At 46.8% G+C, this 18,704-nt stretch overlaps 2 protein-coding genes across 4 annotated transcripts; both read left to right on the top strand.

The window, feature by feature from the left end:
- Nucleotides 1-220: 220 nt before the first annotated feature.
- Nucleotides 221-1,120, top strand: LOC121011811 (transmembrane epididymal protein 1-like). The gene has a single exon (XM_040446520.1). It carries the CDS (start codon nt 221-223, stop codon nt 1,118-1,120), a length of 900 nt encoding a protein of 299 aa, XP_040302454.1.
- A 6,985-nt stretch (nt 1,121-8,105) lies between these two features.
- GLUL (glutamate-ammonia ligase) lies at nt 8,106-18,266 on the top strand. Of its 3 annotated transcripts, XM_040446517.1 has the most exons (8): nt 8,112-8,237; nt 9,254-9,373; nt 10,781-10,959; nt 12,962-13,123; nt 14,743-14,889; nt 15,281-15,408; nt 15,581-15,780; nt 16,347-18,266. In XM_040446517.1, exons 2-8 carry the CDS (start codon nt 9,267-9,269, stop codon nt 16,663-16,665), a joined length of 1,242 nt encoding a protein of 413 aa, XP_040302451.1. In that variant the 5' UTR covers nt 8,112-8,237; nt 9,254-9,266; the 3' UTR covers nt 16,666-18,266. The 3 variants fall into 3 exon arrangements, with proteins under 3 accessions (XP_040302452.1, XP_040302451.1, XP_040302453.1); XM_040446518.1 differs by lacking the exon at nt 9,254-9,373 and having other exon boundaries at nt 8,106-8,237; XM_040446519.1 differs by lacking the exon at nt 9,254-9,373 and having other exon boundaries at nt 8,117-8,237; nt 10,786-10,959.
- The last annotated feature ends 438 nt before the right edge of the window (nt 18,267-18,704 follow it).

Genomic DNA, 18,704 nt, shown 5'->3' with positions numbered 1-18,704 from the left:
ATGTTCCAGAATGGAATGGAACAATGAGGCTTTACTCCACCAAATATGTAGGCTTGTTTCAAGAAACATTTCCTCTGTGTGGGAGCAGTGGGTGGGGTGGGATGATAAAAGTTGGTGGAAGGCAATGCTTTCCAAAGCCCAGACCTTGAAGTAGCCCCAGAAGTTGTGGACTTGCCCAAAATTTGCTCTTCTCTCCTTCATTAGACAGATCTGTAGCTCAATGGGAACCTTTATTGGTCATGTGTACCCAGGGCTGTTTCTAATCTCATATGGACTGTGTCAGGCAATAGTAGTCTCCAAAGCTATGATATTCAAAGACTCTCTCCTGGATCCTTCATGCCATCCTAGGAATAAGACAAGATGGGCCCGGCTATGGAAAATATCTTATGGAGGTTTGCTGAAGATGTTGGCTGGCTCCATTTTGATAGCTTATGAGATCAGCTGCATTAAAGGAGGGTTGATACTAATGAACAGAGAACTTCCACCAAGATTTCTGTACCCCAAAGAGTGGCAGCACCTCACTATGTTCATCCTCTTCACCCTCAATGGCTATGTAGATGTCATGAGCAAGAACTTGCTACCTCAGAGGTGTGTGGTCCTAGAGAAAGGTACCCTGGTCCTGACCTTCTATGTGCTGCTGTTGATGTCACACGTCCAGGACTCAACCGGGATAGAGCTTCAGATTCATTATCTGCTCATCGTGGTGGTGTTCCTGTTGATGCTGGTGTTGACCATAGAGCTGTGGACTCCTGACACATTTCACCTCTTGCTGATTGAGACTTTTCTGTTTCTGACGATGGGCTCCTGGCTGATACAGGGGGGCTTTATTCTGTACAGACCAGTCACTGGCTACCCATGGCAGGATGATGACATCAGTGACATCATGTTCATCACCACCTTCTTCTGTTGGCATGTGATGATCAATGCTTTGTGTCTGCTGGGAATCTATGGAATCTCTTCCTTTTGGCATCATTGTTACCATCCCAGCTTGAAGCTGATGGAATCCAAGGAAGCTCCACATCACAAGGGCACTATAGGACCCCTCTACAAATTGCTGCAGGAAGTGGAACAGTCAGAGAAAGATGACCAGGCTCCTCTCCTTTCAAAGAGCTCTCCCTGAGACAGGGCCTAGAATGCCTGGCACATTGTCCACTCATCTTTTCCCTTGTGTGTTCTCTCAGACACGTGCAATGTACCCTTTTCGGTCCCCAGTGAAGGTAATGGCCATGAAGGAGAGCAGTTGGTCTCCATCTGCTGGTACATCTCCTGCCCTTGATCTTCTAGTTGCTGAGGAGATGAGGCGAGAGGAACCTGAGAAAGAGATGCTGATGGGATTGGTGGGGCGGTAGAGAGAGCACCAGGGGAGTAGGAAAGTGTAAAAGCCATGGGGGGCAGAGGATGCGATAGAAGAGAGGCCTTCAAAGAGAGGAGAGCAGAGTCTAGCAGTCATGCAGCCACCAGCTACTTCTCTAGGCACAAGTGATTGCCTTTTACCTGAAAGTATAATGATTTGTCGCAATTCAAAACTGGCATCATTCAAGTCTTATCCTGATAAAAGTGAGTACTTCAGTTTGCTCACTAAAGTTGCACTGCCATGTGGAAGTAATATAAACAATTTATAATTAATTTATACGTGTTGAAATTATTATTTTTATACCCCCTCCCATTTTTAAGGATTGCTTTCATTTCAAATCCAAATTCATAAAGCGAGACTTTATTAATGCTTTAACATAGCAATATTTCAAATGTGCAGACTTCAAATATAGAATTCAAATGCTCAGTGCTTTTCCAACTTCATATTTTACTACTCCTATTCCAACCAAGCTTACCTATTTCACTATCACCACCTTTGCACATGTAGTTTCCTAGGGTTTTGGGGGAGGTTTTTCCTCACCACCTAAAGCATAGACTCCCAAAGGGTAAGGACTTTGCTGTATCCAAGTTACATAATTTCCTATGTATGTGGCAAAAATGTAGTGTAGGTAATGCTTAATAAAGGCTTGTTTGCTTCCAGAATCTCTGCCTACCCCTGTTGCTTCTAAATGTGTCTCAGGTCAGGCTCAAGGTTCTGTGAACCTTGGGGAAACACCAACAGTACTAAAACCTGAATCATCTCCTTAGTCATGACCCCACTCTCTTCCTCATTCTTGGGGAAATAAAATCCACTAACCTATTTCTGAATTGTTTACTCTGCTAGTGCTTTTTAATCCATAAGGAACTTCCAGAAAACTGAGACTCAGCAGGTTGATTTACCCATCTTATAGCTGGTACAAGGCAAGACAGGAATTTGAGTGCAGGTATGTTTGACTCTAGCCAGTGACTGTGTCCTCTGGGCCATAGTGACTTTGCTAATGGCAATGGTGAAGGAAATGATCCTCAAATTGAAATTGTTTTATTTTTTAGTATTTTTTAATGTTTATTTATTTTTGAAAGAGAGAGAGACAGAGTGTGAGCAGGGGAGGGGCAGAGAGAGAGGGAGACACAGAATCTGAAGCAGGCTCCAGGCTCAGGGCTGTCAGCACAGAGCCCGACGTGGGGCTCGAACTCACGAGCAGTGAGATCATGACCTGAGCTGAAGCCAGGCATTTAATCAACTGAGCCACCCAGGTGCCCCAAATTGACATTGTTTTAAAAAATAAGAAAGAAAAAAAGGGAGGAAGGGAGGGAGGGAGGAAGGAAAAATGGCCACCCAGAAGGCCCAGCTAGAACAAAGTGGTGCGTGTACGTACTCTAGACGCCCCCTACAGTGCGTGTCTCTGTCAGACTTTCTGTCTACCACCCAATACCCCCACCCCAGCCTCCCCTTTGAGTGAGAGTCTGGCCAACTCTCAACTTCTGGCTGGGTCTTAAATTTCTGGGCTCAGATCTGAGTGAGGGCTGAGGATAAGATTTGTTTGTAACCACGTTTTCTGATCCTCGACATTTTCCCCTTAACTCTTGGGCGCTACACCCTTTTCCGTTACCCTTCTTGGGGGACTTTCTCTTTACCTCTTCCACACACTGGTGGGAGATGATGAAAAAGCACAAAACACTGTTAGTTAAGCTGCTCTTTTCTAGTCATTTGAAGCCTAATTTTATAATAAACAAATGCCTGGTAATCAGTTGATACTCCCAACATAGTATCTCTTAAATATCCACTGTAGGTAATAAACGTGCATGTTATTAATTTACTGTATTTGAGATATAACACAGAGGCTCTCCCCTTGAAGGCCAGTCAGGAAAAAAATTCCCACCCACTCTTAAGCTTGGGGAAGATGTTTGTAATTCTCAAAAATTACACCAGAGGGCGCTACGATCACACCGCCCCAGCCAAGCCTCTGGCTCTCCAACCTGGTAAACAAGTCTTCTCAGAACTGATTCTAAAGCAGGCGCGCCCCCGGCGGGGGGAGGAGGTCAGAAAAAACAGAACTAAGTCTAAGTATTGCCCAAGCATCCAGAGAACATATCTCAGGGTTGTTTGTTTCCCATTAAAATTTGGCATATGAACGTGAAGTAAACAGGGATTCCAATCAACTAATGGGTTAGAGGTGAGGGACGCAGGACTGTGGATCCAGTTGAGGATATCTCTGGGAAAGGTACCAACTAAAGGACACACTCTGGCCCAAGCAAAAAATTTTTTTTTTTTACCACAATGCTAAATTTCCTAGGCTTTTAAAATTAAGCTTCACAACTGTTTAAATCAATCCAGAGAACAGAGAGAGATCCATACATATATTGGGAATAAGGAACAAGATTTATCTATGAAAATTTCAGATTCACAAAATAATGCAACTGGGACAGATTATTAAATATGAAAAATGATCTCCAAAGATTCCTTTAAAGAGAACCTGACATAAAGCATTTTTTTTCCCCTGGTCATCTAGTTACTCACGAAGAATATATTGAATGTCCACCATATATACGGAAGGCACTGGGTGAGCCACAATGTAGGATTCAGAGGTAAACTGGTCGGTCCCCTCACTGAGTCCTTTCCTTAATGGGGACAAGAGGATGGCAGCGTTGCGGTGGTGGTGGCCCCAGAATGCACCAGCCGAGACCTGAGGACACTGGTGGAGAAACACAAAAGGCTCTCAAGGGAGTCACACCTGTGAAATGCATTAGGCTGCCCTAAGGTGACCTCAGCAAGTGACTACATGTGACAGCAGCCTCCCTCAGCCTCCTCATCTTGTAGCATGATGCGTAGACTAGTTCTAGAATTGCACAGCTTCAGTTTTCTCAGCAAGGCTTATTTTCCATGTTGTTAGCTATGATGAACTTCATTCTTCCCAGCTCCCCAGTTTCCTGTTTGACTCAAGATTTAGGATAAGGCTCAAACACACCCAAACTTCAGCCAGAACACGCAATTTGGGAAATGGGGGTGTTCCCTATATTCCAATGATTTTGAGGGGCCTTCAACAAAACGCCTATTAGGCTAAAAAACAAACAGCTGAGACCTGAACTTCTAGTTTCCTATCTGGAGCTTAAGAATATCAAACAATCAGAAAGGACATAAAGAACAATTCCTCTATGTTCAGTGTTTGGTACTGAATTGAGGTAAAACCTAGTCCTTCCTTCTTTCATTATATAGGTGAAACTGGAAAGCTTGGCCAACTGTAGCTTCTCCCCAAAATTTGGTTTAAGAGTAATGACATCAACGTCCAAGGCTGTTTCTTTTGTTCTTGTTTTATTTTGGTTTTAAGATTATATTATAGTCTATTCTTTTGGAAAGAACTGGTGTTGGTTTATTTAAAAAATAATGATAATAAAGGAATTTATAATTTTGGGTTGGGTTTCCAGGGTGTTCCTCAAGCCTGGGTCTTGGCTATGTTTCTTTAGCCTGAGCTAAGAGTTTTGTTGAATGTCTATTAGGGAAAACTAATGTCTATATAGGGAAAACTCCATTTCCCAAACTGCCTGTTATGGCTGAAGGTTTGGTTATGTTTGAGCCCTACACCAAATCTTGTCTGTAATGAGTGCCAAACAACCATACAGGCCCTGGGAAAGCACTTCCAGATCACTAGATGGAGAATTTTACAACTTGCACGGTGAAAACGGGTCCTTTGGAAGAGAGAGAAAGAAATTGAGAGAAGAACTCACAGGTAAAGCCCACCCAAGACAAAGCCTTTACTGAAGGTTAGAGAACAACACTGAAGAAATGCTTTCAGTCCCCTGCCTGTTCTGCAGATTTGGAAGGAACAATTTTTACCTGTAATACTGCTCTCCTACTCCACTTACCTGGTGGATGCAACTACCCTACACTAAGAGAGAAGAACCAGACTTCAAAGCACAGGTAATAGAACCCGCAGTTGGCTTTGATACTGGGTGTACCAAGAGATGCAGTAGTTCACGGTTTCAAGCATTCTAATGCCCTTTTATGGAGAGGGTGGGAAATGGGGGCGAGTGGCAATTTAGAAAAGAAGGGGGGAGAACAAAGGGCAGCAGACAGAACAAAGTCAAACTTCAGTTTGGAACAGACAGTCCTACTTTTAACTTCTTTAAAAGTACAGTCTGGGTTTCTGGGGGTGAACCAGTTAACTTCATCTGCTTTTTCTTCCCTCGTACTCTTTTAAGCTTCCCTGATCAGTCCTTGGACTCCTTTGAGCCCTAATTGGGTTGGTTTAAGTAAGTATGGGGCTGACCAAGGACAAGGCCTCTTGTTCCCTCCTGAAAGACTCAGTGGTCATGTATTACGTTTCTAACCTTCACAAAGTATGCCTCTGGTCACATGAATGGATCAAAGCAAATCCATTTCCATTCTTGGAAAAGCAGCTCAAAGCACATGTTCCCTTGATGGTGCCGCTGTCATTTCTGTGTGATCAACAAACATCATTTATTGAACACTCACTCGGGACACCACTGGGAGATAGAAAGATGAATGCATTGCTCAAGGAGGTGAAGATACCTAGCAAATGAAGCAGGTACTCACATAGCAAAACGTAATACCATAAGTTTTAAAAACTGCATTCTCTTCCTACTATATGCATCTCAGATGCTGGTGGTGATGAGCCTAGAGGCTCTGGTTTATGCTTAGGCAGTTTGGCATCTGAAAATTAACATCTTTTAAAATAAAAACATCACCTTTCTTCTCCCCCTCCTCAACCATTTAACCTTGAGACTGAGTTAGAAAGTTGTACTTAATGGGGAATAAAAATAATCCAATCTCTTTGAATTACCTTGATCTATAATAATTACAATTACTGTTTTTTAAGTTACTCTATGCATATAGTGTATATGCTATCAGAATTAATCCTTACAGGGTGGCTGATCTCCCTATTTTGTAGGCAAGAAAACTGTGATTTCATGTGGCTAAGAAAGCTAACACAAAGTGGGTAAGAAGTAAAGCCCAGATTTGCACCTGTGTTTGTATGACCTGAAGCCCAGCCTTGAACCACCATACCTAATGCTTCAACACACACTGAAACTTAAGATGGAATCCGTCACATTTGCAAGACACCTTACCCAGTGCAGAATGTCACCTGTCTGAAATATAACAAAATCCCGCTGGAGATGAAAGCTGCATCTGTCATTTAAAAGCATTACAGTGTCAGACACACTCTGGGAAGGATGTTGACCAAAGAAGCCAAGTTATGTGTGTGTGTGTGTGTGTGTGTGTGTGTGTGTGGTCACAGGCAACATTTCTTTTCCATATTTGTGGTACAAAATATAACCACAAGAACAAACTTCTTCCCTTCCTCTTCCAAAGGCACTGAAGCCTAACTTCTCAGTCTTTACACAGAAAAATCTCAAAGTCTCAAATATTAGGGCTCCTGAAAAGATGCTATAAAAGTGAGACACCATCAGGTGGTGAATTTCAGGCAATAAAAATAAAGAAGTCAAGTAAGGAGCACTGGTAGCAATGAAAATATCGTATGTGTGTTGTGTTGAAACAAGCATCCGTTTCAATATTGTATTCACATACCTATTTTCTCAACCATCACAGAAAGGCTGAGAGAAGGAAGGGGTCCTGACTCATTTTCCAGATTAAAAAGAAGGCACAAGGGGCAACTGCATAGTTCAGTCTGTTAAGCCATCAACACTTGACTTCAGCTCAGGTCATGATCTCAGGGTTTGTGAGTTCCAGCCCCCACATGGGGCTCTGTGCTGACAGTGCAGAGCCTGCTTGGGATTCTCTCCCTCTCTCACTGTTCCTCCCCCGCTTATGCTCTAAATAAATAAATAAATAAAGTAAAAAAAGAAAAAAGGCACAAGAACTTACTTGAAAAACAAAAACAAAGCATTATATAAAAAATTCTAAAATGTTGACATACCCTGGGCTTCAAAGGAGGCTCCAGAAGACCTCCCTTTTCTTTCAGCCGCCCTCCCTCGGGGGAACAGCTTGCACACAGAATTTCAAATCAGGTGGGCAGCTCTAAAGGTGCTCTCTTGAATCGCTTTATTTGCAGATGAGGAAACCTGGGCCCAGAGAGTCGCTGAGAGACTGGTCTCAGGGGTGGCAGGCGGAATCTGACAGGTCTCCTGACCATTGCTAGGCCCGCCAGGATCCTCTCTAGGGAATGGCAGGCTCAGCACGTTGATTGCAGACGTGAGACCGCCGACTGCCATTGGCGTCCCAGTCCCACCGCGAGGGCGGGCCGCCCCCTCGGACGCCGCGCCTCGGGGGTTCTCTAACAACAAAAGGCAAAATTACGTTCCTGGGGGCGGGGGGGGGGGCCGCCGGAAGGTCCCCAGGGAGCCGTGGGGTCTGCGGCACGACCTCGAAAAACACAGGCCTCTCGCACAAAACTATCCAACCTGAAGGCGGCAGGGACGGAGGCCGGGAGATCCACTGGACGCCTCGCTCGGGTGCGGGGGTGGGGGCTGCGGGGACCGCCCGCGGAGGAGAGCGGCAGCCGGGCCAGGCGGGGTCCTTCCTGGCAGGAACTCGCCCGTCCGCGCGCCGCGGGCCAACCCTTCCTCTGCTCCCCTCCCCCCGCGCACCCCCTCCCCCCACGGCCCTTTCCCTTTCTTTCTTTCCCGGTCCTCGCGCCCCCACCCCGGCGGCGCCCGCTCGGCCGCTCGCCCAATGGCAGCGGGGCCCGGGCGTGCATCAGCCGATCCGCCCCGGCTCCCGGCCGCTGGGAGCCAATCAGGGCGCCGGGGGCGGTCCGGGCCGCCGATAAAGGGAGCGGGGCTGCCGGCAGCCTAGCAGAGCCGAGAATGGGAGAAGAGCGCGCCGTCTAGGCTGCACACCGGGCCTCCTCTTCTCGCCGCACCTCGCTCTCGTGGCCCGCCCGCCCTGACGCCTGCTCGCAGCCCAGGTAAGCGCGCCGCCGGCCCGGGAACTCGAAGTGGTGCGCGCCGTCCTCCGAGCCCCCCGAGTCGCCCGACACCCCCCGCCCCCCGCCTTCGTCCTCCGGCCCTGGGGCTCGGAGCGGCCCCTTCCTCCTCCAGCCCTTACGGTGCGCCTCTAATCCCGCGCCCTCCGCGTGCTTTCGCCGCCCGCGGCTCCCGGCGGCTCTGGGCTGGCGTTTGTGGGGCGCGCAGGTCGCCTGGCTGGGAGGAGGGCGGGGAGTTGTTTTGGTCTTTCTTTCGCTGCTTGCGGCCCAAAGCGCCGCCCCTGGAGGTCGCTAGGCGAGGCGTACGGTGGAGCCACTGCCCGGGCCCGGCGCTCCGTGTTGTGTGCGCCGTGGATGGAGTGGCCGGGTGGCCTCGCGGGAACCTCGCTCTCTGCTCCGCGGTGGCGGGTCTCGGGGGACCGTCGTGGTCTTGAGGATCTTTAGACGCCTACCTTGAGGCGAGTGGCGGTGAGCGTCGCTAGTCCCGAGGGTCCTGCACTGTGACTGAACAATGGGGAGTCCGGGACGCGGCGTGGCCGGTGGAGAGGCCTGGCCGGGCAGAGGTAGCGGCGGTGCGCTGTCCCTCCCCCGACTCCCCCACACCCCGCCAGCCTCGGCCCTCGGAGGGATATGGCCCCCGGGACTAGGCCCTGAGATCCGGTCGGGGGCCCGAGGGGCGGGGCGCCGACTTCTGGGACATTAAAGTGGGAAAGGGCTGCTCTCAAAGTGGATTATGCCAACTGCCCCGGGGGCGGGAAGCAGGGATCCCCCCCCACCCGCAAATCCGCGAAGACCTCAAACAACGAAGATGAAGACGACCTGGAGTCGCGGTCATCGGAGTCCCCCTCCAACTGCTTTGGCTTCATCAGCTACTCCATGAACTCCGGAGAGAAATCACGAGTCAAGATTAGGACCGTGACCCAACAGCCTTCGTATTTCTGCTCGTCCCGGTGCGATACCGATCGCTCCCCGACCGCTTCTCCGTCTCCTTCACCCAGAAAGCTCCAGTGCATGGACCAGCGAGAGCTGGTGAACCAGGAGAGGCGAGAACGCCATTCCAAAAGGAGAAGGGCCAAGGAGGGCAACCCCAACGATCCGATTGACCTTCTGTGGCTGGGGTGAGTGAAGAGACAGGGAGGAGGACCCCGGAACCGGCGACAGCTGCAGAAACCACTAGAAAGTGCAGAATCCCATTTTTACCCCCCAAGCGTATAAACTCGGCACCACAGCAGCACCAGTCTATGACAGTAGACTAGAATGTTGGCATCTAACTCGTCTCATCGAAAAGAGCGGGAAATCTGGAACTGAGGCTTAAAGGGAGAAAGTGTGACTTGATGTTGGGGGTGTAACAGGTTGGGGAGGAAGGCCAGAGACTGGGTTGTAGCCTTTAGTGGGAGCTGAAGAGATCAAGTATTGTTTCTTCTGGCCTTCAAAGGCTGGGGTGGGGGTGGGGAAGGGGTGGGGGAGGTATGTGACCGACCTGGACCTCTGGAGGAGGTATGCAAAGGTTCTCCAATACAGGAGACCAGACAAGAGGAGGTTCTGCTCTTCCCCAAGGGAAGGGGTGAGGCTCTTGGAGAGGCAGTTCTGTTTTCAGCTGGGCAAACATGGACGGTTGCCCATAGAAACTTAGCCACTGTACTTCAGAAAGTTGCCCAAGTCGTTGGAGAACAATATGTTCCCTTTCCAGCCACTGTGGGCCACTGAGCTGGGAGGGAGGGGTACAACATTTCCTCCTGTGTTGGCTTTCTCTTCTTTCAGAGGTTTTGTGGCAGTGCCTTGCAGATTTAGCAGGCCTCAGCTTTTAAGAACCCGGTTCTTTTTGTTACCCAAGTGGGAATTTCCTCATTACTTGAAAAGTTCCCTGGTGGAATCTGAGGTCATTGGCAAACTTAAACCTACCTTCCTAAATGAGAAGACCTATGGAAATGATGGCAGTGTGCATCTTAGAATCCCAACAGATCAGCTCTTTTGATGTTTTGGGGATTGGGGGATTGCAATAACTGTGCTGCTTTTCGGAAGTCCCCCAGCCTTTTAAATCTTCCAGCTAGCCCTCCGCCCCTTGTTTCTTCCTACCATATCAATGTGTGGAGTGCCTTGTGGAAAAGTGGAGGAATTTCCAAAAGGTTTTTTTGAGATGCTGGCTAGGATGCAAAGAAAAGGCAAGACTGCCCAAGAAACCTTGCGTGGTTTTGTTTTTTGGGTTACCTCCCACCCAGTGTCTTAGTATAAAAAATAAAGGATTTCCCTCTACCTTAGCTACCCTGAGGAAATTAAGCTTAGTCCTCATAAATGTAGATTCTAGCTTGAGGAAGCCTGTAAGGAGATTTTTGTCTACTATCAAAACTTAAATCTCGCTGAAAGCGGAATGAATAAAATGTACTTTTAAGAGTGTTCCTTCCAAAGGGAGGAGGCAACCTTCCTACCTTCTAATCACTTTGTGATTTGATTGTCCCTATTGAGTCCTTCCTGGATCTTAAGGATCTTAAGGATCTTAATTTTGGTTTTGTTGGTTTTCTCTGCAGAACAGCTTCCACCATGGCCACCTCTGCGAGTTCCCACTTGAACAAAGGCATCAAGCAGGTGTACATGTCCCTGCCTCAGGGCGAGAAAGTCCAAGCTATGTACATTTGGATTGATGGTACTGGAGAAGGCCTGCGCTGCAAGACCCGGACCTTGGACAGTGAACCCAAGTGTATAGAAGGTGAGAGACTGAGCAGACTGGGAACCAGGTGGGGCGGGGGTGGGAACAGACTGAAACCAAGCCTCCAGATTTGGCTACTTTATTATTCTGTTTGTGAAGCTTTTCTAAGGCAGGGTTTTTCAGACTTCATTCAGTCGACTTTAAGCTCCTACTCTGCCTCAAAGCATAGCAACAATGGACTCCTTTATTGAAATAGAAGCTCACATGTAAGCCAGTATATTGGAGAAAAAAGATTAAAAGTCTAGTTGGGGCACCAGGGGGGCTGGAGACTTTGCTGTCTTGGGCATCCCTACTTAGTTGGCTCTAAGGTGTCCCCAAGAACCTGATTTGAAAACCACCGCTCTAACCTGACTATGCCATCTGCTTTACGAACTCTTTGAATACTGTTTTGTATTCCTTATCAGTGAGGTTCTAGATGCAAAGCAAACTCTGTAAAGTGGTTTCTAAATAGGACTAGCCATTCATTTGTTTTTAGTTGATGCCACTTTTGGAAATTCCTAAATCACCTGATTGCCTAAGTCACCTGATTGTTTATCACACTCTGAGCTATTTATTAAATAAGAGTTGTGTCCTTCATTTTTCAGTATAGAGCAAGCCATAGCCCTCTTTCTAGAAAAGGACCGGAGAAAAAATACCACCTCTTGCCTACTTTTAGAATGGTTTACTCTTTTGATAATATTCACACAGGAATGAATGCATGACCATAAAATGAAGTATATGTTGTGCGTCTGCTATGTGGGAGGTATTAGACAAGCACTGGGGGTACAAGGTGAGAGTCTGGTCTCTGTGCCTTCAGAGAACTTGTAGTCAACTTGAGAGATGAAGAAACCAGCCTTTAAAACGTAGTGGGGAGGGGCGCCTGGGTGGCTCAGTTGGTTTAGCGTCTGACTTTGGACTCAGATCATGACCTCGCGGTACCTGAGTTCAGGCCCCATGTCAGGCTCTGTGCTGACTGCAGAGTCTGGAGCCTGCTTCAGATTGTGTCTCCCCCTTTCTGCCCCTCCCCCACTTGCACTCTATCTCTCTCGTAAAAATAAAACATAAGAATTTTTTTAAAAAACCTAGTGGAGAGGGGCACCTGGATGGCTCAGTTGGTTGAGCGGCCAACTTCAGCTCAGGTCATGATCTTGGAATGTGAGTTCGAGCCCCGCGTCAGGCTCTGTGCTGGCAGCTCGGAGCCTGGAGCCTGCTTTGGATTCTGTGTCTCCCTCTCTCTCTACCCCTCTCCTGCTCGTGCGCGCGCGCGCTCTCTCTCTCTCTCTCTCTCTCTCTCTCTCTGTCAAAAATAAAAATAAACATTAAAAAAAAAAAAAAAACCTAGTGGGGAAATGATAATGGGAGCATTCTTGAGTAAGTTATCCTGTTGTCCATTTCCTCATCTATAAAATAAGGACATACCAAGCTAGAACAGTCCATAGACTCAGTGGGGAGAAGATTTAAAGAAGCAATACAGTGGCCTGGTGTATGAATCAGAACCTTGTTTCTCCTATTCCAATTTTTTAAATGATAACTAAAATGTCACAATAGTTCAATGTTTATTTTTGAGAGGTGGACAGAGAGGAAGACAGAATCTCACGCAAGCTCTGCGCTGTCAGTGCAGAGCCCCACTCAGAGCTCCAACCCATGAACCATGAGGTCATGACCTGAGCTGAAACCAAGAGTCGGACGCTTAACCAACTGCACCACCCAGACGCCCCCAAAATATTTCAATTCGTCTCCTTATTGTCCAGTAGACTACTTAGTCAAGATAGTCATTCTTAGGTTGTTTTTGTAACTGTTGTTTTTCTTGAGGAAGTGATGCAGTGGTGTTAACTTAGAACTCACACGGGAAGGACATTAAAGTTCTGTGCAGTTATCTGTCAATAGAGTTTGCATATTAATGCATCACTGAGTTCCTGGGGAAAAGAGTAGCTTTAGAGATAGAAAGGTCAATGAGGGGCTGTACTCTTATCCAAAAAGCCATGCATTTGTAACTTAATTGTCCCTTCTCTTTTTACCCTAGAGTTGCCTGAGTGGAATTTTGATGGCTCTAGTACTTTTCAGTCTGAAGGTTCCAACAGTGACATGTATCTTGTCCCTGCTGCCATGTTTCGGGACCCTTTCCGCAAGGACCCCAACAAGCTGGTGTTCTGTGAAGTCTTCAAGTACAACCGAAAGCCTGCAGGTGTGTATAGTATAGGTATGGATGTTCATCCCCAGTCCATGAGTGTTGTAAAGGGGAAGGACAGGGTATTCCAGAATTGGTACTGGGAACACTAGATAATCTCAGAACTGTTCCAGGAGTCTGGGCAATTGGAGATACATCTCCACCCCGGACTTCCTCATTCAAAGAGGGTATGTGGCCCATCCTCCCACGGTCTCCCCTATTTGTTTTATAGAACAACAGTGAATTCCTTTAAATCTGTTTTCCGGTAGAATTCCCCCATGATATAGCCCTCCTGCCTACCTGTAGATTTGAAAAACCTGGATTCTGAAGTCAGAATGTTGGGTTTGAATTCTGGATCTGTCACTTACTGGCTGTAAGCCTTATCAAGATATTTATCCTCCTACTTTCCCTGATTTTAAAGTGGGGGAAAAAAATCCATCTCCTGCCTAGGTTCACTGGTAACATACATGTGCCTCAAGGGTCACTGTAACTGGTTTTTGGTTTTTGCCTGATGTGGCCATTGATCTCGATTCTCAGCCATTCATCTTTTTAAACTCAGCTGAAGTCCCACCACTGTTAGGTCTCCCGCTGTGCTTGCAGCAAGTTCTAGTAGTGCCTGGACCTTAACTGCCTTTGTTGTGAGAGGCAGTGTACCATGTTGTGGTAAAGGGCATGAGCTCTGAAGTCCAGGTAACCATAGCTTTCCCAGCTCTGCTACTTGCCCTGATGTCTCAGAGCTGAGCTGCATTTTCTCCTTCATAAAAGTTGGAGGTTTCTCATACCCACCCCAGGGTGGCTAGGAAGATGTGGTTGTGGGTTTTCCATAAGGTAGAGGTCTTGAAATGGTTCTTGGGATGTAGTAAAGCTGATAAGTCTATATTTACTTACCTTCTTTAATGTTTATTTATTTATTTTGGGAGAGAGTGAATGCATGAGAGAGTGGGGGATAAGGGGAGAGAGAATCTCAAGCAGGCTTCACGCCCATTGTGGAGCCCAATGCAGAGCTCTGTCTTGGCAGACCATGAGATCATGACCTGAGCCAAAAATCGAGAATTGGACACTTAACCTACTGAGCCACCCAGGCGCCCATATGTTTACTTGTTTTAAAGTTCTTTTCTAGCTTAGAAATTGTTTCCAGGTGAGCTCATCTCATTTTAATATTTTATTTTTGTGCTAGCCAACTTCGCCCTTAACTTTCTTACCTAGAATGTGAGGCCCCTAACAGACAAATGATTCTCTCAATGAAAATTGTAAGTTTGGCTCTAAATGCTTGAGAAACTAGGAATAAGTCTGACCCCTAAAAGCAGCTGTCTTGTGAATAGAGAGTTTGAAGTGCCTGACATGTGGTACTTGGGAGGCGGCCAGCATGCAGATAAAGTGCAAATTTGCTCTGTTCTGCATCTACCGTCATGTGATTGTTTGTGACCCAGCAGTATCCCTACAGATGTATGATTACTGCTTCTCCCATTTTCCCCACTTGGGTTGATGGGACACAAAAAAAAGGTTTACTCTTCATCAGTTCAGCTTATAGTTTACACTTGAGCTTTATGGAATCTGAAGACCTTTTTCCCATTACCACCAGGATTCAGCATGTTTGTCCATATGTCTCTAATGGCACATTGACTCTTTCTTTCTAGAGACCAATTTAAGGCATACCTGTAAACGGATAATGGACATGGTGAGCAATCAGCACCCCTGGTTTGGAATGGAGCAGGAATATACTCTGATGGGCACAGATGGGCACCCTTTTGGTTGGCCTTCCAATGGCTTCCCTGGGCCCCAAGGTAAGTCCCCTTGGTCAGAGATGAACCTCCTGTTCCCTAGTTGCTTAATTGCCAGGGAAATTCCCTCTCCCCAGAACTGGGAGTGACTCTTAATGGATCAGAAAAGCTGTGGGAGTATCCATCCCTGAGGCTAGCTGAAATAATACTGTAAAGAGACCTCCTGTTACCCAAATCCAGACATGGATATTCCAACATTAACATGGAGAGAAACCCTTTGGCTCCACTGAGGTTATGGCCAAGAGGAGACCCCTGCATGCCACAACCCACCCCCAGGTGAAGGCAGGCATAGTGATGCAGAGAGCAAGTGTTGAGAGCTTTCTGATTTCTGACTTGTGGAAAGCGATTTCTTGGTTTTCTTGTCTCTTGACATTTCATCTTAATGCCTCTCCAGGTCCATACTACTGTGGTGTGGGAGCAGACAAAGCCTATGGCAGGGACATCGTGGAGGCTCACTACCGGGCCTGCTTATACGCTGGCATCAAGATTGCCGGGACAAATGCTGAGGTCATGCCTGCCCAGGTAAGTGGCTCATTCGTCTAGAGGACCTGTGGACAAGTGGGGAGTTTGCTGGTGCCCCTTGTTAACCAGAATCTTACGTGGGTTGGAATAGAGGTGAGAAAAGAGGCTTTGGAGCTTCTGAATTGGGGGAAGCAGTTGGCTTTCTTTTAAAAGCCAGCCTTGTTCTTTCTAGTGGGAATTCCAGATAGGGCCCTGTGAAGGAATCGACATGGGAGATCATCTCTGGGTGGCCCGTTTCATCTTGCATCGTGTATGTGAAGACTTTGGAGTGATAGTAACCTTCGATCCTAAGCCCATTCCTGGGAATTGGAATGGTGCCGGCTGCCACACCAACTTCAGCACCAAGGCCATGCGAGAGGAGAATGGTCTGAAGTGAGTGCCTTCTGAGAGAGCCATCTTGTTTTCTTTGCCACAGGGTTTGAGGTATTGGGTCCAAGTAAGCCAGACTTGTTGGCTTATGCCTTAGCTTTTAGCACTTGGCTTCAAAAATTGTCTTCCAGTCCTATTGTTTTGTTCCTATTTGAAGAGTACCCCAAAATATCCTAGGAATAGAATTCAAAGATTGTGATTGGGAAAAGAGGACTTAAATTAGTGTGTTTGAAAATCTTCAATATAAAATAGAAACAATACAAGCATGTGAATGAATATAGTGCTTATGGGTGGGGTAAAGTCTTTGATTAGGGTTTTTTCGTTCAATAAGTACCATCAACTGAGTGTCCACCACTATTCTGAGGCACTGGGTGGGACACACAGGTAACAAGTCAAGAGTTGCTAGCCCCATGGAACATTTGATTTGTGGAGATCACAGATTTTGGTGAATTGGAAACAGTCTTTGATAGAGGAGTCCCTCTGTTCTTAGATCCATACTTCCTCCCTTGCCCTTGAAGGGCAGATTTCCTGGTGCCAGGTTGGACTCCCATCTTGTCTGTTTCCTTCAGGTACATTGAGGAGTCCATCGAGAAACTGAGCAAGCGGCACCAGTACCACATCCGAGCCTACGATCCCAAAGGGGGCCTGGATAATGCCCGGCGCCTAACTGGATTCCACGAAACCTCCAACATCAACGACTTTTCTGCTGGTGTGGCCAACCGAAGTGCTAGCATCCGCATTCCCCGGACTGTCGGCCAGGAGAAGAAGGGTTACTTTGAAGACCGTCGCCCCTCTGCCAACTGTGACCCCTTTTCGGTGACAGAAGCCCTCATCCGCACGTGTCTTCTCAACGAAACTGGCGATGAACCCTTCCAGTACAAAAACTAAGTGGACTAGACTTGCAGCCATCAAACCCCTCCTAATTCTCCATCCTGCCTCCGTGTTTGCCCCTCTCTTGACTGTCCTAATAGCTATAACTCAAAGGGCAGAATATCAAGGTCTTTTTTTATTCCTCCTGCCCAGTTAACATCTCTTGCTTTCTTTGACCAGGATAAGAGGGGTCAAGTTCTTAATCTTTTTACATCCCCCCCCTTTTTTTCCCTGTCACTGAAACTGTCTAGTACATTAGTGGGGAGGGGGTGGGGAGACATAACCACTGTTTCCATTTAATCAGGTGTGTTTGTCCAATAGGCGTAGCTATCCGGACAGAGCATAGTATTTGTGAAGGGAGGGGGAGGGCTTTTTCTTCGAGGTAGCTGAGTGCTGGGGTGGGGGGAGGGTTACTTACTCTGGGGTTAGGTTAGGATTTCCTCTCTTGGTGGGAAGTTCCACTTTGTTATAAAGTTATAACCAGATTTCTATTAAAAGTGAGATTTAGGAGAGAACCAGGCAGGAAAATGCCCCTCTCCTCCTGGTACAGCACTTCCCTTACCTGGGGCTATATGCCCTCACCTGAAGACAAGCTCAGCAGAAGGATGGATTGACCTACCTTAGAAGAAAAAGTTCTTACTGCTTGGTGTCCTCCGTTTATAACACAAAGCAGAATAGTATTTTTATATTTAAATGTAAAAACAAAAAAAATTATATATATGGGTGTGCAGATATGTGTGTTTTTTTTTGTTTTGTTTTGTTTTCCTAAAGTAGGAAAAACATTCTGGTCACTGGGGCCCAAAATTTGAGGGGAATAGTCTGGTTAGAAATAAGGATCTCCTTTTGAGTGGGGGTGAGGGAGGCATGCTTGAATAAGTTGGCTATCTAGGGCTGTCTGTTGTTCCCTCACCGCCACTGCAGGGCTTCTGTGCCCTGGCCACTCTTGGGAGCGGTGGACACCGCTTAGGTAACCAAAGGAAGCACCTTGTGGAAGGAGCAATCACCTGAGCCCCGTGGCTTCAATTTAAAAGACACACACATACACACAGAAGTTTAGAAATAAGAGTTGGCTGGTCAACTTGAGCATGTTCCTGACGGGTTATTGGGATTACTTTTTGGTGGGACTAGCATGTCACTAAAGCAGGCCTTTTGATAATATTAAACATTTTTTAAAAGCAAAACAGAAGTTTAGACTTTAATCCTATTTGTAAGGTTTCTGAGTCTTTTACAAAGGTCGCTTGTTTGCTTCAACTGTCTCCTTCCCATCTCTGCTCTTTGAGGAGATGGGGGGGGGGAACCTCCCTGGCATCAAAACACTTATAACTTTGTATCCTGCTGTCTGTTCTGAGCATGAGATGCTCCTTTCCTTTGTGAAGATTCCTGAAGAGTTATTTCTTTTACGTAATAAAAAGCAAGCCCTGCCTTCCTCCCTACATTTTCCCTACTGTTTCTGGCTGTTTTCATGTTGGCTGCTGCAGGCCTGCTGTGGTTTTCTCTTGCCATGACGACTTCTAATTGCCATGTACAGTATGTTCAGAGTTAGATAACTCCTCATTGTAAACAAACTGTTAACTGCCCAGAGCAGCTTTCATAAATCAACCTAACATTTATAAGATCTATTCCGACTTGATTCTTTGTGTTTCTTTTAAATCTGCCTATGCCATTTCATTCTTTTCTTTCCTACCAAGAAAGGGGAATTTTGGTTTTTGGGTTTTAAAAGATGCAAAGTAAGCTCAGGTTTACCTATTCAAGGGATTAAAAAAAAATCTATCTCGAGTCTTGCTGCCAACCGGCTCTTCCCTGTACTTTGGGTATTTGGAACCTCAGGATTAAGGCATATCCCAGCCCTAGAGTTTGGCAGTGGAATATAAAACCTAACCCTCGCCTCCCTGTGCTCCAGAGCTTGGCTTTGACTTATAATGGTACAACATTGTTTTAAGCGCCCCTCTGGCTTAATTTTATAGCAACCTGAAGTCATTAAGGTGTTATCAAGGGTTCTCACTATCCCTTCCTCTAAAGAGCAGGTACTGACCCTGTGGCTACCTTGGTTGAAGCCT

The sequence above is a fragment of the Herpailurus yagouaroundi genome, unplaced genomic scaffold, assembly GCF_014898765.1.
Source record: "Herpailurus yagouaroundi ecotype Mexico unplaced genomic scaffold, PumYag 195, whole genome shotgun sequence".
In the NCBI taxonomy this organism is placed as follows: domain Eukaryota; kingdom Metazoa; phylum Chordata; class Mammalia; order Carnivora; family Felidae; genus Herpailurus; species Herpailurus yagouaroundi.
Note: the sequence above shows the minus strand (reverse complement) of the source record. Positions and strands in the feature narration are given on the sequence as shown.

Coding starts and splice junctions, on each gene's coding strand:
- LOC121011811 (XM_040446520.1), top strand. CDS start 221: ATGGGAACCTTTATTGGTCATGTGTACCCAGGGCTGTTTCTAATCTCA.
- GLUL (XM_040446517.1), top strand. CDS start 9,267: ATGGACCAGCGAGAGCTGGTGAACCAGGAGAGGCGAGAACGCCATTCC. Junction 10,960..12,961: donor TGAACCCAAGTGTATAGAAG/GTGAGAGACTGA, acceptor TTTTTACCCTAG/AGTTGCCTGAGTGGAATTTT. Junction 15,409..15,580: donor CTGAGGTCATGCCTGCCCAG/GTAAGTGGCTCA, acceptor TGTTCTTTCTAG/TGGGAATTCCAGATAGGGCC.